General features: G+C 39.4%; 1 protein-coding gene across 1 annotated transcript; it reads right to left on the bottom strand.

The window, feature by feature from the left end:
- Window positions 1-4,628: 4,628 nt before the first annotated feature.
- On the bottom strand, window positions 4,629-18,316 carry opn4xa (opsin 4xa; the record flags this gene model as incomplete). Its single annotated transcript, XM_084572946.1, has 9 exons — window positions 4,629-5,076; window positions 5,223-5,366; window positions 5,791-5,965; window positions 6,043-6,150; window positions 6,393-6,554; window positions 7,230-7,401; window positions 7,503-7,706; window positions 10,080-10,213; window positions 18,183-18,316. 9 exons carry the CDS (start codon window positions 18,314-18,316, stop codon window positions 4,648-4,650), a joined length of 1,662 nt encoding a protein of 553 aa, XP_084429072.1. The 3' UTR covers window positions 4,629-4,647.
- Window positions 18,317-18,523: the final 207 nt, after the last annotated feature.

The following is an 18,523-nucleotide window of genomic DNA, read 5'->3' on the forward strand; positions in this document are numbered from 1 at the left end:
TTTGAAGAACTGAAGTGAGCGGAACTGAAACTTCCGCATATAAGCCAACCCATGCCGCCGCCGGTAGGAGGGTTTACAGCTTCGTCTCTGTGTGTGTGTGGGGGGTGGAGGTGGTGGAGGCAGAGGTTCACTGGGGGCAGAGCGGCTGCTGCAGGCATGGGCTTGCCCATCTGAGCTACAACGCTGCAGGTGAGTTGTAGCTGAGACTGAAACACACAGCAGAGCTAGCAAATTGCTTAAGCTCAAAATGTTAAAACATAAATATTTAGCTTAACTGTTTAGTATCTCAAATTAAATTGGAGACTTAACACAGTGACTGCTAGCTAGTGTTAGCTTCATAGACCCTATGCTAATAGTTAGCTTACGTTCAATTAGCTTAGTTGCTAATAAACTAGCATACCTGAAGTGGTTAACGGTTTTTTGTTTGTTTGTTTTTTACTTTTTAAAAACCTGACAAAAAGCCCATTTTATTTTCTTCAATGTTATCAATCTTAACAGCTTCTTATTTAAACATGACATCCCCACAAATAATTGTTTACTTTTGCAATTTTGACAAAGTTGGCAGCCGTATAATATTATATTAATATAAAATAGCAGTAGTGGATGAACATATTGTATCTACATAATTTAAATATACTCAGACACTAGTACGAGTCTTACCTCCCAAACCTTAATTTTAAATCATAAAAGTCTTATAAAAATGGATTTAAAATATGCAAATATTGATTACACATCAACATAATCTATCAGTGTTCCATGTTACACTACTTATTGGCGTATTATTACTGATGCATCAACGTGCACGCAGCCTTAAAATATTGTATCTGACTAAAAGTGACCTAAAGTTAACTTCTGTATTGTCAGGTTGCTTGATTTACTACGTCAGAATTCATTGTCTTTAAATTATCACATCATGACAGGGGTTTAAAGTCCTAACCTGCTGTAAAGTAACCGTTAAATACCAGTGTTTCCTTCTGAAATATAGTGATTTTGAAAGTAGTATACAATTAACATACTTGGAAAGGAATGTATGAGTACCACAGCTTTGTACTTCAGCAGAGTACTTGAGTTATTTACTAGTTCATTTACATCTCTGATAGACAGAAATAAAAAAGTAGGGAAAATTAGATTAACTCAAATGCCGTAATGTGATAGAGTCACAACAAAATCAGTACTGATAGCCTTGGCCGATATTGATATATATGGGTGAGGAGTCATGCTTCTGGGATTATTTTATTTATTTTTTTCAAATCTGTATTCAAATAAAGTTAAGCCATTTTACATTTCTACACTCCCATGCAAGTTCTTTGTGTCACTAATATAACAGGTGAATATACCTCGGCGTGAATGTACCACTGTGTGCCAAAGATCTTAAAAAAGTATTTGTTCCCCAATGAAAGTCTTTCTGGAACCCTTCAGAATCACATACTATTGACTCTATTAAAACCTTCATTAATTAAGTCTCTTTCAAACATCTTCATTAATATGCTGTATATCTTAAATGGATCATAATGGAAATGAAACATACAAATGTGGCATCTGCCTTGTAATAGACTGAGGCCTAAATCGGTCATTGGAAATGTCCTCATTGGCACTTCTGAGTCAAGGAAAGTCGTTCAAGTGAAGTCGCAAATTGTCAGTGGTGATTGGAATGTATGAGGGCGATACTTTCGCATGATGTTATGAAACAACTGTTTAAACATCTGACGGGGCAGCAGCTTCCCTCCTTGCTTCACTCGACGTTGACGTCATGCTTTCCACTAAATGCCTCCGGTGTTAAGGTCGGACATGTGACATGCCATCCTACTGTACTGTATTTTAAACCGTCAAGAGGGTTTCCGGAAGTTTACAGTGCGGCCTTTGGATTTCACGCAGTCTTTCCCTTTATGTTTGTTCACCTTTCTGTAACTTTGAATGCTGCATATTTTAATTTTATTACTGTAATTAGAGTTTTGCATGTTAGTGTGACATGGCTTTGACGCTTCAGTGGTTATTCAGGTTCAAGTGGGAAAGTGTTGTTCTGCCCTCTTGTGGTCAGAAAAGAAAGTACACGTTTCACAGTTCATAGCCTCAGGGCAGCAATTCGACAGGTTCCTACCTAAACGTTTGTCTCTCATCTTGTCTTTCTTTAGTTATTTTTGTCAGCGACGTTGTCATAAAGTAAACTCAAGGCAGTTTGGTTAAAAAAATAAATAAATAAACAAATGAAAAATACGAGCTCCCTCTTAGAGATCTGTAGGGTACAGGTTGTGCAGCCTCACAAAACTTTGGTCCACAATCCATGATTAACTCCACCCAGAGTAAGCCACCGTTCACACAACAACACTAATGGTGGACAAAGTGTTTTTTTTTTTTTTGTTTTTTTTTTTAGAATACTATGTTAGCATAATCTGGATATCTGAGCAGATAGCATCCGTTAACCAAGGAAATATTTGAGTTTATCATGATCAAAATGACACTACAGTCTATCTGAGATGAATCGTATTTGCATTAACTGACCTATATTGCCGCTAAAAGGCACAACCTGTCCTGAAGACAATCCTTAACTGCTCGCTGCCAGTGTAGCTGCATGATATTAGATGTTTGCTGTCTGCTGCATAGGTCAGCTGTCAATTTCTGTGAGCTACATGTGTGCCATGTCAATATATGGTCACAAACTCATCGGAAGCCCAGCAGCAAAATCTCCCCCTGTGCAATGCTATTGAACCAGTGAAGTATGTACGAACCCTTTATGTAAGGTTGCATTACATACCTTCAGATCATTTGTACATGACTGGCTAAGCATGCCTCTATGGACATCATAGAATTAACGTTCAAAGACAATTCAACAAAGGAGCTTTTTCTTGTGTCTTTGAACTCAAAGGAAGAACTTATTTTAGATGTTGTAAGAGGCATATTTTAGCACAGCGGCACACTGGTAATTAAATCATACATCAAATACTAATGGACTTATAGTCATGTTGGTGTCTCAGGTGGTATCCTGGTTTGAAAAACAACATGGGATATCTATTGAATGTCTTGTCTTTTCCATCTCTTTCTAACCACTCTCAATCTTTGTCTCCTCTAGCTGCTAAAATATACAGAAATGCTGACGGCCATATGAAAAATAAAAGTGGTCTGTGGGATAAAAAAAGAATGACATAACGTGAAATATATCCATCTGCACCCCTAAATGGATTTACACGTAATTATACCAACATGCTATATTTGTTCTGCAGGCTTTCATGCATGATGAATAATGTCTCGTAGTACGGTTGCTCTGGAAAGCATGCTGACATTGCAGGTGCCATAATGCACATATAAAATGCATAGACTCCATTACATTTTTAATTTGCCTGACACCGTATTTCACAATGTATTATGTGTCGGCCGTTGATCACAGTACTTCCTGACACCACTTGCAAATGTAAAACAGTGTAGTAAAGAACAGTTCTTCTGAAATTAAATAATTCAGAATTATTTGCAGTGAGATTGCTAAGAACTGTTTGAAAACTTTATTTCCCATAACAAATACACACATACATATTTAAAGAAGGAAATTAAGCAAAATGCCAGAGATTGTTTTAGCGGCAGTTTTGTTCCTGAGAGCGTGCACCATTAAAATGTAATATTGATCATTCTGATAATGGTATGTAATATGTATCATGACAGATGATAATATAAAGGGTTGAGCGTCTTTATGAACTGCAAAGCTTGGTTGCTGAAATGTGTTGTGTTCACACAGTTTGATTAGCAAAAGGCTTTATGTCAAAAATGTAAACACAGATCCCAAAATAGCGAATGAATGGAAGTCCTAGGTTGTACAAAACCATTTGGCGAAGATTCAAGTTGGGTCAGAAGTGTCTATTTGACATTACATTTGAATGGTTCTTTGGATTAAGTATACAGACGGTCTTTCCAATCGTGACTTGTCTTAACACAAAAGTACTAAAGTGCCTGAAGTAATCTTACAGCGCATATTATTTTTTATAATAATAAAAAAAAAAACTGTGTCATCAATACATTATAAAGCAATTTTCACTATAAACAGAAGTGACATGTTAATAGTGCATTATTGACGGGACATTTACATAAAATACAGAAGTGACAGGATTTTTCGTTTTTAAGCAAGGTTAATAGCTAGCCTTAGTTTAAAGTAAACACATGTATGTTAGCGTCCTCACTAAAAAATAAAAAAATAAAATAAGAAACGTTCCAAAATGTCCTATTTGGCCTCTTTACAAGAAGTTGATGATGAGTCAGTTTGGTTTCAATAATTAATTGTTTGTGATATACAGTTGATTCTTGGCTGTAATGTTTGTGACTCGATTCTCCATTCAGAATTTTGGATCCCATTTATACATCTTTTCATTGTGACAGTTGTCGATGGCACTGAAAGGACCCTTAAATAGAACAAGATGAACATCGTTTTGTGTTCTAACAGCTAGCCTGGATGGAAGAATTGTGTCTCACGACTGTTTGTATACTTTGTCATTAATTATGTATAAGACTGCAGAAACAAAATGGTTTTGATTTCCTGCATGGCTGAGCAGCTTAAACAAAAGTTTTAGTAGCAGTGTAAAAAAAAATTACTTGACTTCCTTGGTCAGACAACTTGTCTCAGTAAAACCTAGCCACATACAATAGATAAGTAAACATATTCAGTATTTAGCTCCCTGGTGTTGGCGAGAGAAATCTTTGCACAGACTCTAAAAGGTGAGTAGAACAGTCCAAGGACTCAAAGTCGAACAACAGTTCAATGCTTTGTGTACCTTGCTTTTCCTCACAGTAGCCGTGGTCAAGTAGGCCTTCCTTTGAGCTGGGTCTGATGCTGGAATTCACACACACAGCATTGTCCATAGAATCTGTGTGGATGAGGATCTGTGACTCATTCTTGTCGTCTTCCTTCTGTTTTTGCTGTGCCTCACTTTTCTCATGCTCTTTCTCTTCCTCATCTTCCTGTTTCTTCTCGTTATTCCAGCTTTCAAGATTCTCCTCCCTTCCCCTTTCCCGGGCTGCTGGCATTACTCTGTTAATGGACTCAGGGAGTAGGTTGTGATTATATCTATTCAGTAAACCTTGCTCTGGAATGGGAGTCTACAACAGAATTCAAATAAAATATAAATACAATCAACATGACATCAGCCTTTTAAAAAGAGGACATATTAGGGCTTCCAAGCTGTTAACTTTGCAACCTTTTGAATCTGTAATAAGCAGCTAATGACGGTGAGCACCTACCTTACCTGTTCTTGGCTTTGGCTTCCCTTTTTCTTGATTTGTTTAGTCAGCAACTGGTATTCTTTTTCCTTTAGAGCTCCAAGTGAATAGCTGGACCTTAAACCGTGGCTCTGGCCAACAGGATCCAGCTCCACATCACTCCAAACCTGCTGCAAGGGATATATACACAAATGAATAAGTACTTATGTCCTGTATTTCAAGGTAAGAACATTACCTAAATGGCTGTACCATGAATCCACGTAACCTTTGGTTTAAAAACTACTGAGACTGCTGTTTATCTAAACTTTAATTTACCGTGTCCAAGCTTCAGACACATTTGGCAAATCAGAGCGTATTTATTCAGGTGCGGAGAATTACATCTGTCATTGCTAAATAGTTCTCCTATTTGAATTACAAATGGCTTCCACAAGGGCTTTTTCGATTTCTAATTTTCATTAAAAAATAAATCATGACTACAAAGTGTCCATTTATTTAAATAGTTCCTATGCAATCCACACTGTATAAAAATCTACATTGAATAATGCATAAGAAAGCAGTGAAGAACCCCTCAAAGCTTGCAGCAGCCAAACTCACTGTGTCGGTTGTTGACATGGAAGAAACTCTGTGAAATTTGGTTTTGGAAACCGATGACTGCCTGCTCAGCATTGAGTCCCTGAAGGAGGACTCACTATGTGACCCTGATATGCAGTCCTTCCTGGGGGGCTGGGCTAGGAAATGTAGACAGGGGACTTTTTCTGCTAGGGTATCCCTGTTGGAGAAAAAATATAGATCTTCCAGCAAAATGTTTATATTCCTTTTTCAACCTTTCATTGGATGGCTACTGACCTGTATTTGGAGTGAATGATGGCGTAGATAAATGGGTTGTAGATGGCCGAAGCCTTGGCTATGACAGCTGGGACAGCTTTGGAATAAGGGTTGAGGACGCTTCCATATCTGAGGAATGTGTTGACAAGAGTTCAGTGTACCTCCGATGTTACTGGTAGCACCTACTGCATAGCATTTCATCACGCTATACTGTAGGTACAGATATTCTATATGAGGTGAAATATGATTCATGATTAATGACAGAAATGGATTAGAAAATGAAATCAAGAGGCTGTTAATCTATTGATGCTGTCAGAGTGTGAAAAGTACTATTGGATTATAGAGCCCAGCTTATCATGCTGTATATTTACCCAGCCCAGGCGATGAGGGTGACACATGCATAGGGCGACCAGGAAAGCACAAACACTATAATGACCACAAAGGCAATCTTGGCCAGCTTCCATTCTGTCTTGATGGACTGCTGCTGGATCAGGGTTGACTTCCTCACCTGAGACCCCAACTTCTCCACATCTCTGTTGGGACAGAGAGGAGGAATAAAGAAATTTCTGTATTCATTTCTTACTATAAACCTTTGGAACAAAGTCAAAGCAGTATTTATAGTATTTAAGACGTAGAAATGAAGCAACAAACTGTCAAAGCTAACCTCACACAGACTACAGTTATGCTGCCTTCTGGCATTATGTTAAGTCAGCCACCAAAGCTGATTAAGTTGACCTCAATGTCAATACTAAGGGTTAATTTTATGGTAATTCCGTTGTGTCCTTCAGAGTACATTAACAGAAGAGCTTACCTGACCTAAATTGTTTGACCCTATAGAATAACATTGCTATATCAGACCACTGTAAGGGTCTAATTCCATCTTGGAGGCTGTCCCTGAAACAGCTGCAGTCATATGCTGAGGGGTGAATTTGGTTCTGGCATCAAATTCAAAATAATCATCAGTACAATTTCTCAGTTTCAACATCTGATATGTTGTATTTGTATCATTTTATATCATTAAATATATGGTTTAAATCATTTGAAAAACATTGTATTCTTTTGATTTGCATTTCACAAATGGATATTTTGGAAATGGATCTGTATCGTAGATTATTTATTTCAACATATCACACTACTATATAAAATTGTCTGCATGCATAATTGCATGATTTTGTGTTATGGTCACCCTTGAATGTTCATTTATTTACCTGCCTGTTTCGCGAATTGCCAGGAACATGCACAGATAACAGTAGGATATAATGCCCAGAGGGATGAAGAAAACAAAGCAGCACAGCATCAACGTGTAGCTTTTATTCGCAGGAGTAGATGTCACATAGTCCCATGTGCAGGAGGTCATCAGGCCCTCTGGTATATATGAACCTTTACAGAAAACACCGTCAAATAAAACATTGTACAAAAGATTGAAAATGATTATTGATGGCTGCTTAAAAAGAATGAGTTGGCAAAGTTAAGATACTTACTCCATCCCAAAAGCGGTGCAAGGCTCCAGGCTAGAGAATAGAGCCACACCACAGTGATAATGATGCAAGTGCGTCTCGTGGAGGTCCACTGTATGGCTTGCAGAGGCTTAGTGATAACAATGTAGCGGTCTATAGAGATGGCCAGAAGGTTTATCATGGAGGTTATTCCAAATAAAGCGCCACAGAAGGCATATATTTTACAGCCTGTGGGGGAAGAAAGCATTTTATTAATATATTTCTAAACACATCAGCGGCAGTAACAAGTTTTAAACTTGCATAATTTCTACGACACAAAAATTCCTCACCTAATACACTGCTCAAAAAACTTAAAGGAACACTTTTAAGACGCATCAGATCGGAATAGGAGGCCACATTGGTTGATAGAAATGAAAATGGTCAACATACAGAGGGCTGAATTCAAAAACACCCTGAAAATCGCAGTGAAAAAAAAAATGGTACTCCGTTGTTTGTATGGCGCTCACCTGCTTGCATGCATGCCTCACAATGTCGGGGCATGCATGACAGAGGGTGTCCTGGGGTATCTCCGGCATCGGATGGACCGAAAGATAATGTCCCAGAGGTGTTCTATTGGATTTAGGTCAGGAGAGTGTGGAGGCCAGTCAATGGTATCAATTCCTTCATCCTCCAATGAACTGTCTGTACACTCTCGCTATATGAGGCTGGGCATTGTCGTGCACCAGGAGGAACCCAGGACTCAATGCACTAGCGTAGGGTCTAACTAGCCTGGGTGCCAGCCGAACTTAGTCCCGCCCACAACATTTTTTGGTCTGGAAGTTCGGTCTGGTGTCGCTCCGTTAAGGTGCAATTATGCTTGAACAGAAACTGTTCGGACCAATCAGATTCTCAGGGCGGGCTTTATACGATGATGGACAGATGATCAACAGTAACGTAACCACGTCACCAAAGAGCGCTTGGGTTGAATTTGTTTACAACAAAGATGGCTGCCGCTGGAGAACTGAGATGTGTAGATTCTGCCATCGAGTCTGTTCTAGAAGATATCGACAGCGCATTAATTTTAAAAGAGGAACAGATAAATGCGATCAAGGCATTTGTTAATCGGAAAGATGTTTTTGCCGTCCTTCGTACGGGATTCGGCAAAAGTTTAATTTATCTGCTGGTTCCGATGTTTTTTTTTTTTTTTTTTTCAAACTTTAACGGACAGTCAAACAAGCTGGCTCTGATGGTCGCTAAGAAGATGGGACACAACATGCGTCGCACACTCCGTTGCTTTGATTGGTTATAGGTCTATCCAATTGAGTGCAGAGGCATTTTCTTTCCTGGTTCGGTTGAAACACGCCCCATAATCACAGCCCTATGGAGCGGTACCAGACTCACATTCTGACTAGAATTGAGTATGGCTACGCCAGGCTAGGGTCTAACAATGGGTCCAAAGATTTCATCCGGTACCTAATTGCCGTCAGGGTACCGTTGTCTAACCTTTAGAGGTGTCTTTGCATGGATATGCCTCCCCAGCCAATCACTGACACATCACCAAACGGGTCATACTGAACAATGTTACAGGCAGCATCATTTTTCTCCATGGCTTCTCCAGATTCTTCCACATCTCTAACGTGCTCAGCTTGAATCTACTCTCATCTGTAAAACACAGGGCGCTAGTGGCGGACCTGCCAGTTCTGGTGTTCAATTGCAAATGCCAATCGAACTCCAAATGCCAGGCAGTGAGCACAGGTCCCGCTAGAGGACATTGTTTAATCAGAGACATTGAGACCAGTGGCTTGCTGGAGGTCATTTTGGGCAGTGCTCATCCTGTTCCTGTGCTGATGGGTTGAAGACCTTCTACAGCCTTGTCCAGCTCTCCTAGAGTAACTGCCTGTCTCCTGGAATCTCCTTTGCGCTCTTGAGATCGTGCTGGGAGACGCAGCAAACCCTCTGGCAATGGCACGTAATGTGCCATCCTGGAAGAGTTGGACTGCCTGTGGAACCTCAGTTGGGTCCAGGTATCACCTCATCCTTCCCGTAATGACACTGACCCTAGCCAAATGTAAAAACTAGTGAAAAACAGAAAAGATGAGGGGAAAAAGTGGCCTCCACCTGTAAAATCATTCCTGTTATAGGGGCTGTCTCATTGTTGCCCCTCTAGTGCACCTCATTAACACCAAAGCAGCTGAAACTGAATAACAACCTGCAACTCTGCTACTTAACTGACCAGATCGATATTCCAGAAGTGTAACTGACTTGATGCTAGATTAAAAACTGTTCTTTTTTTTGAGCAGTGTATATGTTGGGTTGGCATTAAAGGTAGACTAAGCCATTCTGGGCCAGACATCGCTACTCTCAATTCTCCTGCTGCTGGTTGGTAGGAATAGTGTTGGACCGCTCTCTGTGTTTGTTTTTTTTTCCTATTTAGAGAGACAGGGCTGCCTTTGAACACCAGTTTTTTTTTCCTCACATAGGAGGGACATCTAGTGGACCATTGCTAAATCTGATCAAAACTCCGCTCTATTAGGCTTACTCCACCCTTAAATTTTTAGTATTAATAAAAATGTATTCAACACATTTATTAGAGTGCATACAATACAGTGTAAAACGAAATACCTGTTTCACCAAAAATCCAACCCTTGTAAAGGGAATTAATGAAGAAGATGGGTGACTGTGTGATTGCCATGAGGAAGTCACTGACTGCCAGGTTCATGATGAAAAAGTTGGGAGGTGTCCGTAGTTTCTTGTTACTGAAACAAACAACAATTGAAAAATCTCAGAAAAAAGTACTCAGCATGAATCAAAACAATATCATGAACATACATTACACAAAATCAGCTTACAGATCTTATTATCAAGTAACAGAAACTCCTAGAGATCTACTGTACAGACTATGCCAAAAACACAAGCACAGTCATTTTGTGTCAAGTTAAAAATCTATTATGAAAGATTTTGTTTGCCCCAGATTGGTGTTTAGCTTTAGGGCAGGGATTCATACCATGGCCAATCCAATAGGCTATATGTCCAATAAAGCTGTCAGTATTGTACTAACTACGTTGGCGGTACACACAGTTTTGCAGATGCATTGTCTACTGGCTGTAGCTGCCCACTGCCACTTGGTGACATTATAGAAATGTGTGGACGTGTAGGCTACGCTTCACGTTTGTTGTTGTTGGTCCTTTAGTTGGAACCTTTTTATTTATGGAATTAGAACGCTGCCATAAATCGTGCGCGCGCAATGAGACTCGCGCGAGCGCAAATCAAACATCCGCGCGCGCAATGAGACTCGCGCGAGCGCAAATCAAACATCCGCGCGCGCATTTTTGCCCCCCGAGCGCTTTTCCAAGCACTCGCGAGCTATTTTGTAGCTCGCGCGCGCGCAGAGTCCGCTCGCAAAACTTTCCCCTGCTCGCTCGCGAAACTCTCCTCTCCTCGCGCGGAAAACTGTCCCCTGCTCGCGCGCGAGTTATTTCTTTTAGTGGGCGTTTTTGTCAGTGAGGGGGACGGGCCTGGGGGCATGCCAATCACCATTGTATCCCCGAATATAATTGGTTGAGCGTATTGGCCAGTTGAACAGCAGGGTACGGCAACGCTACTAGGACAAACGGGACAAACCACACTTATTCACACTCCAGAACAGAAGGTGGCGGTAATGCACCAAAAAGCTGGTTGCCGAACCGCCATTCAGGTAACGTCAAAGACAGTACCCTGCAAACATTTCATCAACCTTGACGGTAGGTCTAAGGGGCGACCTCTAGCGTGAAACGAGTTTAAAATAGGTCTAGGTCGCGCTTCGACCACAAACCAACTTGATGAAAAAAATAAATGTAGGTCTAGGTTGCACCTCGACCACAAACCAACTAGAAGAAAAAATTAAATTATACAACCAATCGGGTGAGAGCCCTTCTAGCCAATCAGAGGCGGAAAGGGCGGGACCTTCTACTCCAAACCTGGCAGCGGAACGACTGCAGAGAAGCAAGTACGGCACGTACCGAACAGTTTTTTCGGTAAGTTCGTTGACATAAAACATTAGAGACGGTTTATATGTGTTCATATCATAGACTGTAGGTTCATATGCAACTTTCTGTGTTTTAAAAAGTGTCATTGACCGACCGTGCGTTATGTGTTTAACTGTCGAGTGGATTTCAAGCTAGCTGCTCACTCGGCTAACATGAAACAGGGCTCTTCAGTGTGCTTTCTGTCTAATATTCTGATATTTTTGGACTATTGGAGTTTAGAAATCCAGACATAAATCAGTGAAGCACTTATACAGACGAGCTGACATGGAGGTGTCCAGAAAATGCATTTTTTTCCCCAAGATAATTTGAAAATGTTAATTTATCTTCATTAAAAAACAAACAAACAAAAAAAACAATAGTAGCCTAATCTATTGATTAGCTGTTAAAATGTTAATATTCAGTGGATTGTGAACATAAAAATTTGACTCCCAATGCAATGCCTAATTGTCTGCTTTGTTAATCAACAATGTTTCTTCTGTTTAAGATCATGTAATGTTTTTATTTTATCATTATCTGGGACTTTTTGGCCTATGTAAATATAACCAAAAAGCAATTTATGTCTGTTTCATGACTTAACATTCATGTGATGTATGTAGTATGTACGTAGGTGAATTAGATGGTAAAACGGTGTATAATTTTCCAAGATGTGTTTAAGAATTGTTAAGTAATATACTTCAAATGTTTTTCCAGCTTCACATGACAGAGTGAGGATCTCCACTCCAGGTGAAGGAGCCATTGATAGGAGGGAGAGGGGTCCAGAGGAGATCGTGATCGCCTACAAAGTGTTTTTCAACTGTGTGGGTGTTTTTATGTTTATTGCACATACAGCTAAAAATAAAGAGACCACTGCTGCGATTAAATTGGGATTATTCCACTAATGTTGATTTCTAAACTCCTCCTAAGTTTGAAAAGTAGTGTTGTGTTCTAAAATGAATATGAACCTGTTTTCTTTGCATTATACAACGTCTGAAAACACCAGAATTGTTTTGTCATTTTGACCTGTTGCCATTTTCTGCAAATACATGTTCTAAATGATAATATTTTTTTTTCCAATTTGGGAGAAATTTTGTCAGTAGGTTATAGAATGAAACAAAACTGTTCATTTTACTCAAACACATAGCTATGAATAGTAAAACCAGAGGAACTGATCATTTTGAAGTGGTGTCTTAACTTTTTCCAGAGCTGTATGTGTAAGAATCATGTTGGTCTGATTAGTTTTTAGTTTTTCAAGTGTTCTGATTGTTTGTGTAATAAAACTTTAAAGAAATTGCACTTTTGTGTTGTCAAACTTATAATTTCCCCCCAAAGGTAGGTTCTGTTAATACATTGTATTTATATAAATGTGTTTATTTATAGCAAAAAATATTTTTAATATCATTTATTATTCATTAAATGTATTATCTATATGTAAACACTAATTGTTACAGTTAATCAGTCAGTTTGAACAGATAACATTTCGACGTTGAACAAACGTTAAAACGACGTCGAGACCTAGACGCAGCCAGGGGCTTTAAAAGTAATGCTGAAATGCAGGTTGAAAAGACGTCAGATCGCAACGTCAACATCTTCTCTACCTGCATTTGTCAACCTCTTTTTAACTTCACTGCAGAAACAACATCTAAAACTCGACACATACAGCTGTAAATATATATCAGAATATTTACTGGATCGTTTTTAGAAGGTGAATAATGCGCGCTTAGAAGACATCTGTGTTACAACGGGACGTTGTTTATGACCGTTAAAAAGACGTCGAGGTTGCAACGCGACGTCGTTTCAATTTGCCTTTCAGCATTACTTTTAGACCTCCTGGCGACGTGTACGTTTAGACGTTGTTTCAGCGTTTATTAGACGTCGAAATGTTTGCAGGGTTGTGTCTCTTAAAAAGAGTGTCCATGGGCATCTTTGCCTTAATAAGATTTTAATAAGAAATAGCCTACTATATTTTGACACACATCTGCATCTGGACCATACGTCTATATACTGCTCTCATATCGAGAGTTGCTGACGCCTATATAAACTACAGGCCTTCTATCTTTTTTATTTATTTTTAGGATTTTTTAACATTACGTTTATAATTTTCAGGGAGAAAGAAGTAGTCTAAATCGAGAATATGAACAAAACAGTTTTACCAAAATAAAAAATGTCGTTGTGCAACAGAATCCAAGTTACAAAAAATGATCAGCATTTTATCAGATTAATGTCGACGATGGAGGGAAGGAAAGACAGCACTCAGTCAAACATACTGAAGTTCATTGCTCTGTGTGACATTTTGCAAACTTTCAAGTCAAGACACCAAATCACAATACATGTCATTCAGGCATTCGGGGCTGTGTGGTTTGTCCCGTTTGTCCTAGTAGCGTTGCCGTACCCTGCTGTTCAACTGGCCAATACGCTCAACCAATTATATTCGGGGATACAATGGTGATTGGCATGCCCCCAGGCCCGTCCCCCTCACTGACAAAAACGCCCACTAAAAGAAATAACTCGCGCGCGAGCAGGGGACAGTTTTCCGCGCGAGGAGAGGAGAGTTTCGCGAGCGAGCAGGGGAAAGTTTTGCGAGCGGACTCTGCGCGCGCGCGAGCTACAAAATAGCTCGCGAGTGCTTGGAAAAGCGCTCGGGGGGCAAAAATGCGCGCGCGGATGTTTGATTTGCGCTCGCGCGAGTCTCATTGCGCGCGCGGATGTTTGATTTCCGCTCGCGCGAGTCTCATTGCGCCGCGCACGATTTATGGCAGCGTTCTAATTCCATACTTATTGGTGAAACTGAGTGTCATAGCAAAGTGAAAGCCAGATGTTAATATGTAGCCATTGTATGTGCCTCTCTTGTTTGTGCCGCTTCTTTTTTCAGTCTTTCAATTAGCCTTAGACCTACACATAGGAAATGTAGCCTGTATGTTGAATGCCCATAATCCTATAATACAAACAGACACCAACACAGAGCAGTGAATCACCGGAAACGCTGTCATCCTTCTGAAATCCGTGTTAGTTTTAAAAATACAGTTGTGATGTTGCTCTTTTAAATCAAGGTCATATCAAAGACTGATTAGAACTGCGACCTTGCAGCTCTTAGCAGGGGAATCGCAAGCTCACTGAACACTGTTCTATTATCCCGTTCTGTTCAAATGGAGTACAAGCACTGCTTCAATGCCAATGGATTTTCCAACTCCCCTGTTGGCTCATTGTGGCAAGCAAAACCTTTTAGTCAACAATTGAAAAGAGACAATGACAGCGATGACAGCAGTGTTAGAAGTGGTACCGAATACGGGTCAGTTAAGAGCCTGCAAGTCAACTCAAAAGGTCAGAAATCCATTTATAAAAATTGATAATGCATTGTTAGGAAGGCAACATTACTAACATTATCATTACTTCATTTACTATAGCTTTTTTCTTCCTATGAAATTATCTTACACTGCAGCTATTAGTTAACAAGAAGATTATTTTATAAGGTTATATATTACTAGCCATCCAATGCCTTTTCATGAAAACCAGTGGTACTCAACAGTAATGAGCTTGGATACTGGCAGCCCATATAATGGCAGGCAATGCAGGCTTCAAAATATTAAAAACTCTAACAGCCTTTGATGTCTTTCCTCTGTAAGGCGTCACTGTAATATATGTCAGTGAGCATTTTACTCTCACATTTATTACATTCTATTTTTACTGTCACGTAAATGTATGGGCAGACACAGGATGAATATTCCCGCTGAATCGACAGCAACAATGTTAAATGCTTCCTTGCCTTGCACACCTACTTTTAGGACTGGTAATTGTGTGTGTGTGTGTGTGTGTATATATATATATATATATTTGCTTGACATCAGCTCCAATATCTTGAGGGGCCTATGGGCATTGTCCTCCTGTTTTGGCCATTCACTGTAAAAAGATTAAAAAGCACAAATGCTCCACAGGCGGACAAGGTAGAGTGTATTTGCGTGTACTAAACAAGTGTGACTGGAGTAGAGATTGAGTGGCGCCACGTTTGAGATAGCTTTGTATAGTTGTACATTCACAGACCTTAATGCAAAAAACATGTCAGGCCAATAGTTCGATCTGACGCTTGGTTCTTGTCTGCATTCAGATGTATACTGTATACTATATACCCAGGAGTAGCCATAGTGTCTATACTGTATTCACTAGTATACAATATACTGTATGAAGCATTCACTTGAGAGTCAAATGTGTTTTTGTCATATGGTTTAAAGGACTGAATGATGGGGAAAATATCAAATGAACATCTGAGTTGTTTATTAATTCTAAAGCTGTGTTTAATGTACAGAGGATTTTGCCCAAATCACATTTGCTTGCCAGAAGGAAAAAACAAGTATATTAACAACTTATAAATTGATGAAACAAGACAATTTATGAATTCTCTGACTTGGGAACTGCAATCAGTGTCTATTTATAGACCTTTGTCCATTCCGTTATTAATCAATTATTAATCAAGTTCTCATACATGTGCCTAAATACTTTGCAAACTCCAGGAGTTTTATCAGCTGTGTTGGAACGTGCATGCACACGCTCGCGGTCACAACCACCCAGACAATTGTTGCTCCCAGCAATGTCAGATCTAAGTCAGACATTGTCATTCAACAGCCAGGCAGCTCTCTTCCTCAGATATTAACACCAACTGATCTTTGGTTCCTCCTAGGCTTTAAACTAATGAGGTGGTGAAGGTGTCATGTCAATATAGTGGATATACTCTATAATGGGCCACATAGTAGTTGATTGGATTACTCAGTCTACTGTTATTGAAGCCTCCTTACCTTCTATATGTGGACTAGGTGGCAGCAAAGCATTGACTGTATGTAAATAAGGGGGTAGCTGACTAAAATATTGAATTTGTGCATTGATTTATCCGGTAATGTTAGAAAATCACTGAGCTGTGTCCTGGTATTGAATGCCTGCAGGCAGCTCTCAAGACCCTTATGTGCTTGTGGCATCGGCACTTCCTCATGCAAGAGTAAACAGTGTTTTAAATATCTGCAACTTGAAACGTTGCACTTTACTAGGTCAAAACTGAATCACGTGAAGTGCTTGACTTTTTAATAGTCTCTCAAAAGAGCCACACTTACCACCATTCATTTAGTGTAAAGCTAGTAACTGTTTTATTCACTAAAGCAGATAGATATATTCCAGATGGGCTATTTTGATAAATGTAATGTTTCACCAAAGGAGCTGTTTCATGTGTGTTCTGATTCACAAAACAGTCCTCATTCCAACAGCTTCTATGAATTGACTTGTTTTGTTCTAGCAGAACACTAAACACTAGGAAACTGTGCTCTCACAGTCCAACTGTGTGCTCGCTCCCGGCTTCCAAGAATCTGTTCTCAGGACCAGTTCACATGCAGAAATGTGATTGAGGCATGTTGCTGTGTCAAATATACAAAGGTGCACTGAATATTTTTAACTGAATATAAGCATTACATGTAATATTATTGATAATGCATTCATAAAATGTTCGTTTGGATCCAAATCTATTCAGTCAAGAAATTAAAATAAGAGTATAATGCAAATATTTATCCATACCTAACATAGTAATGTGTTAGTGTTCAACCAGTTAGTGAAGAAAAGTCCACTAAAATCTTCTCTGCTAAATTTTCAGTGACACACACTGTGCTTCATTATGATTTACAGTAGTAGCAAAAAAAAAAAAAAAGTATATATATATATATATATATATATATATATGTAATCTTCCTGGAATTCACTGACATTTGCCCATCTGTCTCAGAAAAAAACACTCGGCCTACTAAGAGTGATTCATGTTGAAGGGGATATGGTCAAAATAAGCATAAAATCTAAAATGTGCAGCAATTACAAAATAATTATGGCTGAAGTGGTAACAGCTGAAGTGGTGTAATTATACCCACAGCGAGGCAATTTAAACAGCAGCATCAATGAAAAAACAAGCAATTCACGGATCAAGAAGGCACATCTCAAAAGTGTACAAAGGCAATACGTCACGACGGCCAACAAAGCATAAAAAGCAGTGCTGCCAATTTTGAAAGAAAGGGAATAAAATGTGTTTTACTTTGAGCATGGACAAACATACTCTGCATGCGTGATGATCCAGAATATGAGGAGGTAATTCAAATAAGCTCTCCCCCCGAACAAAACAAAATTTGATTTCACAGAATACATGTTTTATTTTAATATTTTTTGATTGATTGATGCACATTGAGGAGTAGTCACTGTGAACTCATATCCCCTCTTCTCTGATAAACATGAGAATAAGGCAGCTGAAACTGTAAAAAGGCTAAAACAATGCCATTAAACTGCCATTAAACTACTACCTAATAATAGGTAATAGTCATCTGGAACCGCCTACATCCAGACTTCAGATAATAATCAAAAGCTACGGTAATCAAACCAAGCAATAAGATGAAATAAGTTTCGGATTGTAATAAAAAATCACCTTAACCCCTTCACACCTGGTGTCGCGAATTCGCAACGCACTGTTTCCGCTCAGACTGCAGCCGAAATAATGCATGTAATACTCCAATGTCGGTTTGTGCACATTCAAAAAATTCCTCGGAACCTTTTGCAAGCACTAGTTTCTCGTAGGACCGGTAGGAGTGGTAAGCAAAAACACAAATAATTAATTTCTTTATATAATTGAAAAATCAATTCAGGCGTTAAGGGGTTAACAAAGCTTCAGATAGACGTCAAATTCAGATTCACATTCTTTGCCATTACTTACCAGAAGAAGGCGTACATGACTAATGCGTTCCCAGTTACTCCCACTGCTCCAATCACGAAGACAAAAAAGGCAACGATGTAGTGAGCGTGGTCCTGGACATCCACTTGACGGTAGAATCCGCGGTCCACGTCCATTTCTGTGCAAACAACCACACAGAGGTCAGCATTCGAGAGTCAGCCTTTGTGAACAGCGGTAATATGTCATTCTTCTTCCCTGCCTCGCTGACCTGCTAACCTCTCCTTGTGTAAAAGTACTTACATGATCAGCAACTAAAGTATCTGGAGGCAAAGAATATATACGATGACATGATAGCACATGGCATGCGTCTGCAACACTGCACA

This window comes from Chelon labrosus (assembly GCF_963514085.1).
Source record: "Chelon labrosus genome assembly, chromosome: 22".
NCBI classification, from domain to species: Eukaryota; Metazoa; Chordata; class Actinopteri; order Mugiliformes; family Mugilidae; genus Chelon; species Chelon labrosus.